This window comes from Anguilla anguilla, chromosome 3 (genome assembly GCF_013347855.1).
Source record: "Anguilla anguilla isolate fAngAng1 chromosome 3, fAngAng1.pri, whole genome shotgun sequence".
Taxonomy (NCBI): Eukaryota; Metazoa; Chordata; class Actinopteri; order Anguilliformes; family Anguillidae; genus Anguilla; species Anguilla anguilla.
Genome location: NC_049203.1, coordinates 71,098,997 through 71,118,091, shown reverse-complemented (window position 1 = coordinate 71,118,091; position 19,095 = coordinate 71,098,997). Strand labels below are relative to the sequence as shown.

Genomic DNA, 19,095 nt, shown 5'->3' with positions numbered 1-19,095 from the left:
AACCGTCAAATGCAAAACAGGTAGGCTCGTTCCATGCAGTCAACACCGCCGGCGGTCAGAGGCTCTTCCTCAGGCAGAAATCTCACAGGATTTTAACGGCTCTAACTGTAAAAGTGCAGTGGCACAGAGCGGAGTTCAGTGAATTTCAGTTCGTAGTTTACAGCCTGTAGGCCACGGTTATATTAGTTTTGCCTACTATTGGTTTATTTTGCATATTAACAAGATAGTTAAACAAGCAACATGTGAAAAAGTAAACCATACAATGAATAATTACCGAGGTCAGTCACAGTTCTTACCAAATTTGAAGTTGGCGAAGATGAAGAATAACGCCGTGACTCTGTGGCGCTTGTCTGCCATTGCGCGCTTTCATAGCATACTGGACTTCGGACTTTAATACATATCTGAGGTGAAGTACCTGATGTGAAAGTGAACCTATATGTGCATGCGGCAAACCCCAATTCCCAAAACGGTTATTAGCTACTTGGATCTAGACTGCTGTGATTTGGGGGACAGACAGATTTTTGGGGGGCATCTTTTTATTCAAGACACAGTGTGTGCGATACAGTTTACAGGCCTGCATCGCATAGTGATATTTCATCTCAAGGTTGACTCGATATTTTCCGTTTAATTTATGCGCATGCCCATGTCTGTATGGAAGTAAATATCAGACTCAGAGATCGCGTAGGATTCTGCGTTAACGCGATCACGGGGAGAACATGCCAACTCCACACAGAAAGGCCCAGGCCGGGATTCAAACCCAGGACCTTCTTGCTGTGAGGCGACAGTGTGACAGTGCTGTCCACTGCACCACCGTGGTGCCCTTGTAATCAGAATGTCTTGGCCGGTATTGATATAGAGAATAAAGAAGAACTGGATAAATGCATATTTTATTCATTTACAGACTTCTCCAACTCGTCGCTGGGCTAGGAGTTCGCCTGCCAGCCAGCTAGGTAGCACGTATTGCTACAGCCGTAACCCGCATAACGTTTAACCATCCCAGCTTGCCAAAAATCACCTTACAGTAAAATCCACCAGTGACCGCCTTGACACTTCTGCTCTCCTCGAAATCTCAAAAGCTGCAGGGGTCACTGTGCAGTGAACATGGCCAATCCATGGGGCCAGTGTTCTCGCCAGCACATGGGACGCTGCGTCATTGGAACGCAGGACATTTCAGAGTCTGAATTTCACACTAAAGGTCCAAAGGTGATCCAAAACTAACTAAAATAGTTTTATTGGGCTATACTGGCACGTTCGATTACAAGATACGAATTCATGCAAGCAAATGAACATATGAAAAAGTCTTTAAGTTTGCTTTTATAATGGTGTCTTTGTTTAATAACTGCCAGTTGGTGATTCTCAGGCCCCATGAGATATTATTTGGGTAACAATGCTAACGAGGGAGCTGTGCATTCACCAGGTCAGAGGGCTTGAGTCCCAAATTTATCACATAATTTGTGGTGAGTTGTTCAACCGACCTGGGTGTAAAAATGTGAACTGTCCCTTTCAGATACGTGTGTGGATTACGGTTATCCTCACATCCTTATCGGAAATTTTATGATCCGGGTTTACTGCTGAGCAAGGCTGCTTTGCTATATACTGCCCTACAAAGCCTTCTGCAGTAACTACGCAACGGGTAAAACTGAGAAAAATGGCTTTAAAGTGTTTTAACTGGCCAGCCGTGAATACATGTACAATTAGTGCAATATCACCTATATACCTATAACCCATTTGGCTGGCCAGTTAAAACACTTTAAAGCCATTTTTCTCAGTTTTATCCTTTGTGTAGTTACTGCAGTTAGGCTTTGTAGGGCAGTATAGTCTAGATAATTAATTAATTAATTTATTTATTTATTTATTTTTAACAGTTGTTGTTGGTGGTGGCCCAATTCAAACTACAGTATAACAGACAGGTAACATCAAAAACCAAACACTAATCAAATGGTTATTGAATTGCTTATTGAACATATAAAACTGATGCATGCCGGAAGTTGCATGATTTCTCTGATATTTGCCGAGCTTTGCGAATGCAAGGGCTCATATACGGCTAGCTATCTGCAAAGTTTTGTGGGGGCAGAGGAAAAAGTTGGGGTGCTATCACCCCCACCCCCCCCCCCCCCCCCCCCCTTGCCCCGCCATAGATCTGGCCCTGGCTACTGGCATGCTAACAAGGAATGGGGGCGATCATGGACTTTTTAAAATGCTTGACAAACAAACTGGTATGGCAAAAAATACACTACCATGTACACACACAGTATTACAAAAAAAAAGAAACAAGCACTCAAAAATTTGGAATAACATATCGTAAGACATTATAAAATTTGGCCTTATGCATTAACAGGAACAATAACAGAAACTGAATTCAAGAAAACACTGCAGTAACAGAGGTGACAATCAATGCATGGTTTTGAGAGCATGAACAGGAGAAGTTAAATGAGGTCAGGACTGGTTATGAAGATGAGAGTTAATCATTTCTTTATATGGTAGTTCAGTTGAAGTTCAATTCCTCACATGCACACCCATGCATACACACACACACATGCATGCACACGGACACGCATACACATGCACACACACACTCACACGCACACACATACACACACACACTCACACGCACACACATACACACACACACTCACACGCACACACATACACACACACACTCACACGCACACACATACACACACACACTCACATGCACACACGTACACACACACACTCACACACACATGCACGCGCACACATACACACACACAGGCTCACATGCGCACACACACGCACTCACATGCACACACACACTCACTCACACACATACACACACACATGCACACACGCACACACACACACACACACACACACAGGCTCACATGCGCACACACATCCTCACATGCATGCACACACTCACGCACGCAAACACTGCTGCACTGGGCAGTATCTATCAGCCACAGCACTGATGCCTGGTCAGACTGCTGTTGGCTAAAGCCACATTTGGGTTTCAATTACAGTATGTCACCAGCAGATGGGAGTGTTGGGCAAACTGGCACGTAGCGGCCAGATTTTCTAAAAGAAACTTTGACTTCCTCAGCAATTAACAGAGCTGAATTCATGAAGCTTTTTGCTGTGGCTACTTGTCAGTTCCATAATTCCAGTTTGACACATACAAAAATAAGTCCAAAAAATGGAAATAAAAGTTTATTTCCATTTCAAAATGATACAAAAAAGTTTCCAGTTATTGTGCCATCGCCTCTCTCTTGGGCCAAAGCATCCACCTAGCTACCGCGTGCTCAGAAAGCGCACTGTCATCTCCTTAGTGTATATTCTTAGTACACGATGGTCAGCATGTGAAAAATATCCTGCATACTATTCCAGAGGTACCGCGAAAGTGTTGTAAGATGGCCCATTCCCGTAGTGAAAAGGCCATGCCTGTTCCCATCTGATTTATGAGACCCAAAGATGGCTCCGCCTCTTCCTCTGATTTATGAGACCCAAAGCTGGCTCTGCCTCTTCCTCTCTGATTTATGGGACCCAAAGATGGCTCCGCCTGTTCCCCTCTGATTTATGAGACCCAAAGATGGCTTTGCCTCTTCCCCTCTGATTTATGGGACCCAAGGACGGCTCCGCCTGTTCCCCTCTGATTTATAGGACCCAAAGATGGCTCTGCCTCTTCCCCTCTGATTTATGAGACCCAAAGATGGCTCCGCCTGTTCCTCTCTGTGGAACCTCCTAAATAGTATGGTACTCAACTTGTTTGCTCGATAGGACGTAAGATGCTTTGGACACAGCTCATGTGTGCTCCTCGATGCATTCCTGAAACTCCCCACCTGCCTACCTTTAGCCCTGGGGAATGCCCCACAGCGCACCCCAGTGGCAAAACAAAATACATTTAAAAGAAAGACTCAAAAACAGCAAACATATATATCCCCAACACCCATCATGAACTGTATATTGGAATATTTATGGATTAATATTGTTATACATTTGTATTGTGCTTGATCTTTCTTTTTAAATGAAATGATGTATATTTAGAAGCTGCTACCAGCCCGTTGGCTGCCTTTTCATGATGCCCCTTCAACACCCTCCATACCCCACCCCACCCCCGCAAAAAAGGACCACAATGGAAATAAGCCTTTGCACTTTATTGTGTCTTTATCCTTTTGATGATTTTTGTATCTGGGGCATCTCTGGCTAGAGGGGCCTCTTGGATTTTAATGATCAATAAAGAATTTCAATCAATCAGTCAATTCATTTCCTCAGAACGGTGTGACGTGTTTGAGGAGTCTTGGTATTGCTTACTGATTGCCGGTGTGGTGGAAATTGTTCCAGTGAGTCACAACTACTCATTAAATACTTTTATCTGCTCTGCCTGATTATAAACGTAGGGCATTTTTGTGTTCATACATACATTTGTAATTTAATGTTCTTTAAGTGGGATTAATAAAATCAACAGCTGATTCCATCTTGTATTGCTCGCCACTTTCTATCTCCATAAGAAACTGGACGCTAGCAGGCTCTCAGATATATTAGGCATGTGGGTTCTTACATGTTCTATATTGTTGATGCATGGGGATGACCCTAATATTATTCCCAATAAAAAAAAAAGGACATTTTATTTGCGAAATTGACTGCTGCAAAGAGCCTGTGGTCCCACTGAAACATATTTGATTTCATTATGTGTATTTTAGGGAGGTCCAAATAGAAACTTTCAAGTGCAGATTTTTATCTTTAAATCTGTTATTAATGACAGCCTGGACTCCTGCCCTTCGCAGTGTTAATGGGTTTCCCGTAAGAACCACCGCCACCTCGATTGTAGGGCACAATAACAAATTATTTATTCTCAACTGGTTCTGCTAATGCATAGATTAATTTCTTCATAATTGTGGGTTTCAGTATATACAAGTGACATGGACCACACTGGTGCGGCACATACTATAATCTACAGATCATGAAAGAGAAATGAGAAGGATTAGCACAGAAAGCCTCCATAGCTGGCCAAAAGGTATTAAATACAGAACAGAACACAGTGGTGGGGTGTGGCAGCAATACGACTGGCTCCCCTGATAAGAAAAGTGAAAATAATGAAATTATAGCTGCTGCTGCTAGCCAAAAAAAAAAAGTATAGCACCAGTCAGCTAGATTAGATAACAACAGACTTTCCTTAGGAGTTTATCTACTATTTACATGGAAATTAGACAGCAGAATATTGCAGGTGTTACAAGGTATGAGTCGGATTTTAATTAGAGCTTCATATGGCAGATGCAGATTTACTAACACACACACACACGCACACGCACACGCACACACACACACACACACGCACACACGCACACGCACACACACGCACACACAGAGCCCCAAACACAGACCAGGTGGAAATGTATAAAGCAAAGAAAGGAAAGGATTTGCCCAAATTCATACAGTTTTACAGTAGCCTGTTACACCTGCTTGTGTCTTACGCACTGTAGCACTGCTCAGAGTTTAGTTTCAGTTCTTTAAATGATCTCCTGTGTTCTCAGGCTTAGGAGCTGCTTTTCCTGTGTCTGCAGTCTTTTTATCCTGTGTCATGTGACGCAGTTCCCTGCTCGCCTGCGTCTCTCCCTCCTGTGTGCTCTGGGACGGTCCTGCTAAAGGGTTTAGGGGTTTTTTAGGGGCTGTAGGGGGTGCAGGGGGTTTATAGGGGCTGTAGGGTTTCGGGGCTTGTCTGTCCTGTGACTCCGCCCTCTCCTCGCTCCCTCTCTTCTTCTCTTCCTCTGCCTCAGAGGTGCTGTTGGGCTCCAGATTTGGGCCTGATGTTGGGCTTTCCTCTGCACAGCAGGACTCCTCACTCGCCCCAGTGTGAGGGGGGGAAGGGGCCGTGGTGTCTGGGAGTCCCTGGGCTGGGTCAGCTGTGCTTAATGGCTCAGTGGACAGGACACTTAGATTTTCCTCTGCTGATGTGGGGTCTATATCCTGATGTGGATCTGGTTTTGGGACTCTTTCGTCCCCTCCCCCTCCTGCCTCACTACACTGGGCTGCCCCCCCATCGGTGTCTGGACCCCGTCTCAGAATATCCTCCACTTCCTCTGGGCTGCTGGGGAGCTCCTGGGCTGGATCTGCTGTTTCTGTTTCCGCTTCCTGGTCCTGACTCTGTACTGGAGCTGGTGCTGTTTTGGGTGTAGCAGCAGGTGGAGACTCAGGAGCGCTGAACGAGACAGTGCCAGAGGAGGGGTGTTCAGAGTTCCCCCCCTCAGTCTCCACTCTTCTCTCTTCAGAATCTTCACCCTGATTTTGTGATTCTGTGCAGAAATGAAATAAAATATTAAACCTGATGTAAAGCAGGTGACTGACTGACAGGTTATCTGCTGCTTCTCTGTACTTACCTGTCTGACTCTCCTCCTGTGAAATTCCAGCACTCCCATCAGTCCCTTTGTGCTGCTCAGTCAGTGCTGTCTTCTGATGCTCATCATGGGTCTTACCTGAGATAAACCAGCCTGCAACCTGCATTGCTGCAGAAACAGAGGAAATAATGTACATTTTCTATACCTATAGGGTACCACCCCTGTGACACGTTTGTAGTTTAGACATCTTTTAGTACGCTTCTTTCTGATAGTGTACTTTATTTATTGCTGTAGTCTATTCCTGCTCAAATACATTCTGTACTCAGTGTACTATTCCCTCATTCTCACCATGTTCTCCTGCTCTCTCATTCTCTCTCTCTCTCTGTCTCACACACACACACACGCACACTCACGCACACGCACACACACACACACACACACAGCAATTGAGAAACAACTGCACTTGCATATAACAGAATTACCAGGAACAGCTGTCTGAGTCTCTACTCTCAGTAAGATGTGTGTTCTGATGCTCACCACAGATCTTACCTGGGCCCAGCCAGTCTCCATACAGCCCTGCTGTTTCCTGAGGGCCTACTGCAGAAACAGAGGAAATAAGGCTGTGTGTGCTGAGTACAGTACAAATGCAAGAGGCTCACAGGTGAATATCTGATCCTGCTTTACATCAAGGCCAGGATTCAATCCCCATTTGTTCTTACTGCTCACACAGAATAATGCAAGGGTTATTTTTTTTATCTTAACCAATACAGTTTAATAAATTCAAAATATTCACCCTGAATTAATCTTTCTATGGAGAAATGAAATAAATCTACCTAAATAAATCTACCTGTAAATGTATCTGAGCAGCAAGTGCACCTGCACACAAGAGAATGAGCAGGAACAGCTGCCTGAGTCTCTCACTGAGAACGTTACCTGCTGCTTCTCTGTACTTACCTGTCTGACTCTCCTGAATATCCTCCTCTTCCTCTGGGCTGCTGGGGAGCTCCTGGGCTGGATCTGCTGTTGGGTTCTCAGCTCCTCCCCCTCCTGCCCCACTGGGCTGAGCTCCGTCCCCATCACTACCTCCATTCTGCCCCCCCCTCTTCTCTCTCTGCCTCTGGGCTCCTGCAGTCTGATTGGCTCCAGTCTCATCAGTAGATTCTGCTTCTGCTGCTCTTTCTGTTTCCACTTCCGGGTCCTGATTCTGTACTGGAGCTGGTGCTGGATGGGGGGGAGAATTAGGGGGGTGGGGAGGATAGGGGCTGGATCGGGGACTGTGGAAGGTCTCCTCTTCATTTTCTGTTTTGGGAGGAGCAGCAGGTGGAGACTCAGGAGTGCTGAATGGGACAGTGCCAGAGGAGGGGTGTTTAGAGTTCCCCCCCTCAGTCTCCACTCTACTCTCTTCATAATCTTCACCCCGATTTAGTGATTCTGTGGAAAAATAAAATTAAATATTAAATATGGTGTAAAGCAGGTGACTGATTGGCAGGTTACCTACTGCTTCTCTGTACTTACCTGTCTGACTCTCCTCCTGTGAAATTCCAGCACTCCCATCAGTCCCTTTGTGCTGCTCAGTCAGTGCTGTCTTCTGATGCTCATCATGGGTCTTAAATGGGTTAAGCCAGCCTGCAACCTGCTTTACTGCAGAAACAGAGGAAATGACGTACATTTTCTGTACCTATAGGGTACCATCCCTGTGACACACGTTTGTAGTTTTTTAGACACCTTTTAGTACCCTTCTATCTGAAAGTGCACTTTATTTATTGCTGTAGTATATTCCTGCTCAAATACATTCTGTACTTAGTGTACTGTTCCTTTATTCTCACCATGTTCTCCTGCTCTCTCATTCTCTCTCTCTCTCTGTCTCACACACACGCACACACACGCACGCACACACACGCGCACATACACGCACACACGCACACACACGCACGCACACACACACTCACACACACACAGCGACTGAGAAACAACTGCACCTGCATACAAAAGAATCACCAGGAACAGCTGAGTCTCTACTCTCAGTAAGATGTGTGTTCTGATGCTCACCACAGGTCTTACCGGAGCTCAGCCAGTCTCCATACAGCTCTGCCCTTTCCTGAGGGCCTACTGCAGAAACAGAGGAAATAAGGCTGTGTGTGCTGAGTACAGTACAAATGCAAGGAGGCTCACAGGTGAATATCTGATCCTGCTTTACGTCAAGGCCAGGATTCAATCCCCATTTGTTCTTACTGCTCACACAGAATAATGCAAGGGTTATTTTTTCATCTTAAGCAATACAGTGTAATAAATTCAAAATATTCACCCTGAATTAATCTTTCTATGGAGAAATGAAATAAATCTACTGTGGCGTGGATCGGGGCATGGCTCCACAGTGCCCCTCCCAGCCCTATAGGCGTCAGCCAAAACCGGCCACCAGGCCGCCTCTTCAGAACCCAGGACAGCGCCCCAATAGGAAGCCCAGCCACAGGACCCTGGAGAGCGGCAGATTGAACATTCCTCACCTCCCTCATTGGCAGGCAGCACACCTGCCATCAATGAGGCAACACAGCTGCCGCCACTCCAGGGAGATGGCTGGGAGATTAAAAGGAGGCTGTTTGTCTCCATTGTGGGGAGGGGGTTTTGGGCGGCAGGAGAGCTGAAAAACGTTTAATAACTTTGTCCCTATTTTGCAGAAGCCGGTGGAGACGCCGGACAACATCCCTCTTCCTGAGTTGAAGAGGGATCCCCTCCGCGGTCTCCCGGACGCCGTTGTTTCTTAATTTTGTTCGCTTTACTTTAAGTTAACTCCGACAGGAGGTTTTTGTTGTTGAGTTGGGTTTTGGGTTGGGTATTTACTTTTGGTGAATAAAAGGCCCTGTTGGGCTACTTTTCCCCAAACCTCCGGTCTGTGCGTTTCTGTGCCGCCCCGCCTGCACCGTCACGCCCCGTGCGGTGCCACACTACCTAAATAAATCTACCTGTAAATGTATCTGAGCAGCAAGTGCACCTGCACACAAGAGAATGAGCAGGAACAGTTGCCTGAGTCTCTCACTGAGAATGTTACCTGCTGCTTCTCTGTACTTACCTGTCTGACTCTCCTGAATATCCTCCTCTTCTTCTGGGCTGCTGGGGAGCTCCTGGGCTGGATCTGCTGTTTCTGTTTCCGCTTCCTGGTCCTGACTCTGTATTGGAGCTGGTGCTGTTTTGGATGTAGCAGCAGGTGGAGACTCAGGAGTGCTGAACAGGACAGAGCCAGAGGAGGGGTGTTCAGAGTTCCCCCCCTCAGTCTCCACTCTTATCTCTTCAGAATCTTCACCCCGATTTCGTGATTCTGTGCAGAAATTAAATAAAATATTAAACCTGATGTAAAGCAGGTGACTGATTGGCAGGTTACCTGCTGCTTCTCTGTACTTACCTGTCTGACTCTCCTCCTGTGAAATTCCAGCACTCCCATCAGTCCCTTTGTGCTGCTCAGTCAGTGCTGTCTTCTGATGCTCATCATGGGTCTTACCTGAGATAAACCAGCCTGCAACCTGCTTTGCTGCAGAAACAGAGGACATAATGTACATTTTCTGTACCTATAGGGTACCACCCCTGTGACACGTAGTTTTTTGGACTCCTTTTAGTACCCTTCTTTCTGAAAGTGTACTTTATTTATTGCTGTAGTCTATTCCTGCTCAAATACATTCTGTACTCAGTGTACTATTCCCTCATTCTCACCATCCATGTTCTCCTGCTCTCTCATTCTCTCTCTTTCTCTGTCACACACACACACACACACACACACAGCGACTGAGCAACTACTGCACCTGCATATAACAGAATCACCAGGAACAGCTGTCTGAGTCTCTACTCTCAGTCAGATGTGTGTTCTGATGCTCATCACAGGTCTTACCTGAGCCCCACCAGTCTCCATACAGCTCTGGTGTTTCCATAACCCTTCCTGTGGAAACAGAGGAAATGACGCTGTGTGTGCTGAGTACAGTACAAATGCAAAGAGGCTCACAGGTGAATATCTGATCCAGCTTTACATCAAGGCCAGGATTCAATCCCCATGTTTCCTCACTGTTCACACACAATAATGCAATGCAATATACAATGTAATGCAGAACATTTGGTCTTCACCTTCACAATTTGGCAAATTCAAAGTAAAAGCATTCAAGTAGCACTTTATACTTAAATTCTGAACCAAAATGAAGGACAAGTGTTGACTTTTGTGAATGGGGAGAGAAAATGCATAGTTAGTCACTTGTTGGACATTTACAAAAGGTTTATATGATAACTTATCTGGTCAATCATCTAAAATACTTAACGGTCAACAGTTAAGGGTCAAGCCGACTCAGAAAATTTCAAATTTAATTAATTGCTTGAAAAATGTCCACAATGTTTTATGGGTATTTCACAATATATTTCCTTTCCTGAACTGGCTGAATTGCAGGGTAATTGATCCCAACCCTGAAACAGAGGCATTTCAGTACTGCTGTTTCATTATGAGACACGTTCCTGTTCAGCACAGAGTTAATTCTGCCTTACCTGGAGTTTCCTCAACGTTTTCAGGTTCTGCTGGTAATAGCTGTTGTCCTTCTGTTTCAAAAGAAATGTTTCACAGATTTAATTTATCTAGTTTTACCAGCAGCACGCCTACATCTGAAGTTTATGAATATGAATACATCTGATTTTAATACACCTGTCATTGAGTACTGTATAGGCATACATTGTATAGATGTTAATTTTTTGGAGGAAACCTGCAGCTGCAGTGTTTTAAGTTCAGAGATAAAGTACCAGAGGGAGTGATGTCATCACCTGCAGCTCTAAGGCCAGAGTGAATAACATTTTTCTGCAGCTCACCATTTACTGCAGCTTCAGAGTCTCTCTCTCTCAGTCTTGTTTTTTCTACAATATAAGATATGAAATATTATTCATTACTCATCGTGCTTCACAGTAGCATCATCACAGTCATTACCATCATTTCTACAGCTTACCCCCAGATTGAGCTTCCATGTCCTCTTCATTTTGTCTTTCTACAATGTAAAAATATAATTTTTATTATTATTAGTCATGGGTATAGCAGCGCTAATGTGTAGGCTTTCAGTCCCACAGTATTGGAGAGCTTGTGCTCATTTTATGGAGACAACCGGAGTGCAGCCCTATTGACTCCAGTCCTGAGTAACTGCTCCAGAACCAGCAGGATCTGCATATGGATGCGTTTATTAATATCATTTCATGTGTTATTTGAAAAGACTCTTACTTTTGTAGTATTTCTTGTAGTAAAATAAAAGCAATCCCACAATGATGAAGAGGAGGAGGACAATGACTAGAGAAATAATGACAGAGGCGCTTCCTAAAAACATAAAGAAAAACAGAACATGTTAGAAAAATATAAAAGATAAAGCTCAACCATTTTTATCTGATTATTGAAAGATGTATATAAACATATTTCTGTATTTCTGACCTTAGAAGATGATTTATTTAGTTCCCTGTGTTAATGAAATGGCAGTTAATTTGAAGTTGACTGGTTGCTCAGCAACAGCTGTCTCAGCTGACAGTGCTGGGGATGATTGGGGTCAGTAGTAATCAATGTGCCTCAGTCATGTGTCAGAGACTGTGAGGTAGATGGGGTACATGAGCATTTAACCCCTAGTAGGACCCCAACAGTACCGTGAACAGGGCCTTTACCCAGTACTCTATGCTGTAGACCAGAGGGAGAAATTTGGGTGGAAGTCCCATGGAATTCACAGGATAGCACAGAAAAATAAACTGGTAACCCCAGGAGAACAGCAGAACATGAACAAATTGTAAATTGAGCAAGTGGGAAAAAAAATTGCAGTATGCTTAACTTAAGTTAAAAACTCTGGTTAAAAGCTTTAGACTACAGACCTGCATAGCAGCCAGAACAGCTATCCAAACCTGTGAACTGAGGATTAGGGCTGGACTACATAACAACTGGAACAGCTAACCAAACCTGTGAAATGAGCATTAGGGGTGGACTGTGGCAGCCAGGATGGCAGGCCTGTGCTCAGTCCCTACATCAGCTGAGTGGGCCTTACCTGGAGCAGGGAAGCAGCTCTTTACAGGAAAGTCTGTTCTGCTCTCACCCACAGGGTTGTGCAGCACACAGGTGTAGACTGCATCAGAGCTCTCTGCTGCCTCTATCTTCAGCTGGGACCCTGGCTGGGGCTCTATGGCAGGCCCCTCCCACCTGTACTGAGTGCTTGGTCTGTTGCCCCCAGAGCACAGCAGGGTTACTGAGGGGCCGTTCACTTGGCAGGTGACTGCTGGTTTACCTACAGCATCTACATGGAAAACAAAGGCTTGTGACCTCACAGCTAACTTTAGCATTGTCTTTCATGGATTAACACACCTGACCCACATGATCGAGTATGACTTATGATTGAGAATAGAGCCTGACCGATATATCGGTGTGGCCGATATATCGGCCATTATCTGACATTTTTGACAACATCGGGATCGCCAGTTATGCCGCCGATGTGTCCCGATATTTTAGTAAGTATAATAAACAAAAAACAATGATTATTTATCTGTACTTGTCTGTTCGAACGTTGTAATTGCTATTTACTAGAATTATCCAGTAGAGGGAGCTCTAATACAAGTGTGAACTGCAGCAGCTGACGCGCTACTTCTCTAATAAGACGTTTGACACTCGTGCCACTTCAAATATTCTCCACTGCAAGACTTGTCTGCACAGATTTCATTGCCGCAATAAAGGTATGTATATTTAGTGAAAGTTTTTAATTAAATGCGTTTATACGACCACTATGTTTATCAATCCTCATTATCAAGCGAGCGAGCTAGCTAACATATTTGGTTCACTTTAGCAAGCTAGCTGGCTAGCAATCATTTATGAAGTGGCAGTGAGCACATAAGCAGCGTAGGATCTAGGCCTACATTTCCAGAGGACATCGCTGTATTCTCAAATAAATAACCAGCCAAAATAAAATGGTGATTGAATGCATCACACATTTGTTTTTGTATCTGAGATAATGATATTAGCTACTATATGATGCTGTGTCAAGCGAGTGTGTCATCTAGTCACGCGTCATCGTAGCAAGCTAACCAGACAGTAAAAACGCAGAAAAACACTTCTAACGTGGATCATATAAGCCATGTTATCTAGTTTTGTCGTGATAACATGAGAGAAGGATTGCTTTTGGAGAAGTGAATCAACCAACAGTTAGCGCGGGTAACCTGCACGAAAGCGCATTGTAGTTTTTTTCACGTAGGCTATTTCATCCAGTCAATTTAATTTCATCTAACGTTACACTTGATTCACTCTTTAGCTCCGCTAGATAATGTCTTACTCTTTGAGACCATATAGTAGAAATAAAATAAGAAAATATAATTCATTTAACTTACTGAGAATATATAATAAGAAATAATGAGGCTGTGTCAATAGCTAATGCGTTTGAGCGAGTGTGTCATCTAGTCACGTGTCGGAGCGCATTGTAGTTATTTTCACCGCCTAATTCTTATGGACAGGGAAGCTGTCTAGATCGTCTTACTCTTTGAGATCATGTAGTAGGAATAAAATAAGAAAATATAATGAATGTACTGAGAATAGATACTAAGAAATAATAACAAATTAATAACAACAACAATAATAATAATATTCATAAAAATACATGTTTGAACCTGGAAAACTGATTTTTTTTAGATTAATTTTTTATAGATGGCTGGAAAAGAAAGGAGTAAAAGCAAGGTGTGGAGTTATTTTGATTTCACACACTTAAAGATGGTGTTAATACATATATTTAATTTAATACCATCTTTTACTTTTTTTTATCTAAAAAGTTCTTTGTGTGTTTATTTTTATTTGTTTGCCTATAAGTTAAATGTTCTTAAATATAAAAACTTTAATAAAATATACGTTTTTCAAATTGATTTGAAAATGTTGCACTTTTTGACAAAATATCGGTCAAAACATCGGTAATCGGTGGGCTAGGACTCTCCAAAATCGGAATCAGCATCGGACCCAAAAATCTGGCATCGGTCGGGCTCTAATTGAGAACTCTGTGAAACTACAGGTATAACTTCTGTGCCATTTAGCAATATTCACACTCATAACCGTGTGGTTACAGACCGACTTGTGAAGCGCTTTGAAATAATGTAAAATGCCATGCTTCTACCTGCTTGGACATACAAAAACATTTTTTATTGCCCCACAAAATGGTTGAAAGTGTATTTCAGTAGACAGTGTATATACTTTTTATAACATACAGCTAATTTTTTTTTGATGAAAGCCCACAATTACCTGGGATTTGGTCATTCAGTAGAAGGAAACTCACCAAACACTTTCACCATCTGATGATAGTACACCAGCTCTCCCTTGATCTGCAGCTCACCAACATACTCCCCACTGTCAGCCTCTGTGAGATGTGTGAGGGTCAGGGCTCCCGTTGTGAGGTCCAGGATCGTCCGTCCTTTAAACTGCCTGTATTCAACAACCTCCTTCTGGTAAAATTCAACCACCTTATGATGATTCCACTTCCACAAAATTTCCTCCAGGGGACCCTGAACATTAGGCTGTAGTGTGAAGTTCCCATTAGACTGGACAATGATCTCAGGCATGAAATCACCTGCAAGAAAGTATATTAATACAAATCATGAGAAATTTTTTATTTTTTTACTCTAATCTGAGCTAACAGGTTAGCAAGTATACAGATACAATAAATGAAGTTAGAGAAAAGATCAGTTAAGTTCCTTTGCTGGCACTAGTCCAGGACACCTGGCAAATATAACCCATTCATAATAGAATTTCATGGTTCATTATTTTGCTCAGGAAAATGAAAATGAGAGAGGGGGGCCTCCTTTAAATTGCAGTGATGAAATATTGATTTTACAAACATAAATACTGAGCACTCAAAAAAATCTGAAGAAAACCCGCGTCTGCACTGTCCAAAGAAGCTGGCTGAAAGGTGTCACACACCCACAAGTGCTTAACTGCTGCAGTTTCCAGGTAACTCCTCGTATTGTGATTTGCTTTGCACTGTGATTCTAAGCAAGCGGTTTTCCAAAGCAATGCTACCCATATTTTGCTACATTTGTTCAATGGACTCGTGCCAGTTTTCTCCTCTTGCATATCATATCGTATTTGGTCTTGAAATGTTGTGCCACATCAAAGATATGAATCTACAAAAGCCCAAGTGTATATAAAATCAATCGCATCACTTTAACCAGTGGATCACTGACAGATCTCCCCTTGCACTCTTCTCCACTAAAGCAGCAGGGCAGGGAGGAGCCTAATTTGTCCTTTGGATCCTGTAAGAAACCCCTTCCACACGCAGCGGAAGTATCTGAGTGGTGAAGGAACGCGTGTAGTCTCACCTGGTGCTACTAGAACAGGAGTAATTTAATGATATCTCAATTATCTGACTCCAAAATAATGTTTTAACATTTCCTCTGTCCTAACAGTTATGCATAGACTGAGGAGACCGCTTTCCGCCAGTAGTGTGGCTCTATACTGATCGCTGTCTATCATGGTAGGCGTGGACGTGCCTCTGGCTTGTGTAGCCTGCATAAATCCTGCTACAACACTAGTGTATAAGCAAGTGACTACAGGGTGCAGATGTCCTGAGTTCTGTGTGTATGTTAGGACCTTAAAACTACTAGGAGTGCAGATGTAAGCTTCAAAGAGGAATGCCAGGTCAAAATGAATATAGTTTATTGTACAGTGTGTTCAATAGTGGCAATTTACAGTAGTCCAAAAGTGTATAGTGAGATGACTATATGCATATAATGCCTAGGAGACCATGTTGATGAGTCTCCCTGAACCATTCCATGTTTCCCCTTGTATACCCAAAAGATAAAATCAAAACACCTAGTCATCAAATGAAGACTCAATCGTGACTAAACAGGACATCGATGATCCTGCATACACTATCTCTGTAAGCATACCACACCGGGTCCACCTTTGCATCTTGCTGGGCGCTGACCCATAGGTACCAAGATTTAGTCGGCACCCAGCACCCAGCACCAAAGACACCAACTTCTTCTGCATGACATCAGCTTTCCAACAATACAAAGCATGATTAGACTGTATTATGGAGACCCAAAGGTTCACATAACGCTGATCCAGTAGGATGTTTTCAGCACTATCTCTCACACCAGCCGACTCCCTCTCAGCACAGTAAACAGTCTATTTCACTCTGAGGGTCTGTTTTACTCTGGGTCACTATTTCACTCTGAGGCAGACTTCTGTGAGCTGCCCTACAGTCCACTACCAGCCAAATTACTAAAGGAACTCTGACTGGTATGGGGCATGCCTCTGCTTACCCTCGTTAACTGGCCTTGTTAGCTTCTGGTTTTGTACCCAACTCCTTGACAGTTTAGTTTCTGTCATCAAGGCCCTGGTGCAAAAGCCTAATTTTAAACCCCGAAATCCTAAAAAACTACAGCCCTAGCTCCATTCTCCTCTTCTAAAATACTTGAGAAGGCTGCAGCCAAACAGCTCAGCGCTTTGCTGAAGATGAATAATATTGATGAAAGCCTTCATGTTCATAACCCCATTGCAGCACAGAGACCAGATCTAATGACCTCCTTTTAGCCTCAGATCAGAAATCAACTCCTATACTCGTCTTAATTAATCTCAGCACAGCATTTGATTGAACAGGGCTGCCCAATCCTGATCCTGAAGATCTACCTTCCAGTATTTTTTAATTCCAACTCTAACGAACCACACCGCATTTATTAATTAGAGATGTCCTTCAGTTGCTAATTAGTAGAATCAAGCGTGCCAAATTAGGGCTGAAATGAAAACCTATAGGATGGAAGGACGGATCTCCAGGAACAGGATTGGGCTGCTCTGCTGCAGACCATGACATTCTTTTGCACACACTCAAGGAGTGTGTAGGAATTTGTGGGCAAGTACTCCAATGGGGCGACATAGCTCAGGAGGTAAGCCCGATTGTCTGGCAGTCAGAGGGTTGCCGGTTCAAACCCCACCCTGGGCATGTCTAAGTGTCCTTGAGCAAGACACCTAACCCCTAACTGCTCTGGCGAATGAGAGGCATCAATTGTAATGCGCTTTGGATAAAAGCGCTATATAAATGCAGTCCATTTACCATTTATTTTACCAATGATTGAGATCATACCTGACAGACAGATTTCAGTTTGTTCATGTTAATGATAAATCCTCAGACCACTGTAGGGTCCTACAGGGCTCTGTCCTTAGGTCTTTGCTGTTCTACAAACTTTTTTCATTTATTTATCACTTTTTACTGAAAAACATACATACAATGTACTGCCGCTGACTTACAAATCACTTTGTGGTCCAGCCCCCTCACACCTTTCCAACCTGCTCACACTGTATGTTCCCACACAAATTCTCCATTCCCAAGATTCAGGACTTCTTGTCCCCAAAATTAAAAAGAATTTCCTACAGAGCCTCTCTGCTGAGGAACTGTCAGCACGACCATGGCAGGGAAGCAGAGTCAGTCTGCACTTCTAAAACCAGGCATAAAACTCACCTCTTCCTCTTGCATTTTTATAAAATATATTTATTCTAAGTGTAACATATATTACACTAGGTGATATAAAAAAGTGTCATCTACGTCCTTCACGCCCATACATTTATATAATAAAGGGGATATATTTATAAAGGGGATTATCAAAGTGAACTACGAGATTACGAGGTTGAGTTCTGTTAGCAGAGCGAGGAGAAATAAATGGAAATTAGGTAAAAGCTAAATTCCGTAAAAGACATTAAGAACCATTTTTTTAACGCTGAGTGGAATAGCCTGCCATGCCACGTAATAGAAGCATGAACTTCGGGGATTTTCCAGACTGGGCTTGATACGGTGTTAGATACTATCTCGCCTGTAGGTAATCAGAGCCCTAGCTACAATTTAGTTAGGAAAATGGAGAACATTTTTGGGCTGAATGGCCTGTTCTCGTCATTGTGTTATGTTTTGTTTTTATCTCATATTTCGATATGTATATTTAGTATGTCGTCTATATAGTCCTACAGTCTGTCTCTGAAAATATGTTCACTCTCTGACTAGCATGCACCAGAATATTATATCTAAAAAAGACAGAAAGAGAAAAAACGAATTCACAGCTAGAAAGCTTCTGGGTAACGTCAGAAACTCGGTGATACGTAAAATACAAAACAGGTAGGGTCGTTCGTTTACAGCCTATACGGTTATTTTAGCCAACTGCATATTAATCTGATTTTAGCTCGATGGTTAAACATGCAACCTCTGAAAAAGATTCTGACTTTTAAATTGCACATATTTAACGAATAATTACCGAAGGGATTTAGGACAACCGTTCTTACCAAATGTGAAGTTCGCGAAGACAAATAACGCCGTAGTGATTCTGACGTGCCTGTGTGCCATTGCTCACCATCACACTGGGCTATTACACGGATTATTATGAGCACGTATCTCCGGAGAAGCATCGTGAAAGTGAAAGTGAAAGTGAAATCATATTTGATGTGAGTCGGCCGTGCCCTTAGCTGTTGGTATGTTAAACGATAGCAGAAGAATCCAAACAATGCTGCAAGCACAATACTTAGGGCGCCTGTACTCTGCATGAAATGTGTTAATGTATTGCAACATAAGACAACGTTAAATAAGTAATTAAATAAGTAAATAAATAAATAAACTCTATTATTCAAGGAAGATCGTGGGAAATTCACGCTTTGGATAAATGTTTAATCAAAATCAAAACAATTTTATTTGTATATTGCTTTTATATGTATCTTATAAATACAATGCCACGAAAAAGTATTTGCCCCATTCCTGATTTTCTCTATTATTGAATATTAGTCTGAATGGTTTCAGAT

General features: G+C 43.0%; 1 protein-coding gene across 1 annotated transcript in view; it reads right to left on the bottom strand.

Moving 5' to 3' along the window:
- LOC118222925 overlaps positions 1–19,095 on the bottom strand; it is a 243,830-nt gene that overhangs the window by 79,689 nt on the left and 145,046 nt on the right. Inside the window, exons 23-29 of the mRNA XM_035408864.1 lie at positions 9,709–9,804; positions 9,379–9,624; positions 8,361–8,420; positions 7,827–7,952; positions 7,266–7,742; positions 6,861–6,908; positions 6,354–6,479 (exon numbers count right to left, since the gene is read on the bottom strand). Coding sequence (XP_035264755.1) covers positions 6,354–6,479; positions 6,861–6,908; positions 7,266–7,742; positions 7,827–7,952; positions 8,361–8,420; positions 9,379–9,624; positions 9,709–9,804 — 1,179 coding nt within the window. The remainder of the gene's footprint in view (positions 1–6,353; positions 6,480–6,860; positions 6,909–7,265; positions 7,743–7,826; positions 7,953–8,360; positions 8,421–9,378; positions 9,625–9,708; positions 9,805–19,095) is intronic.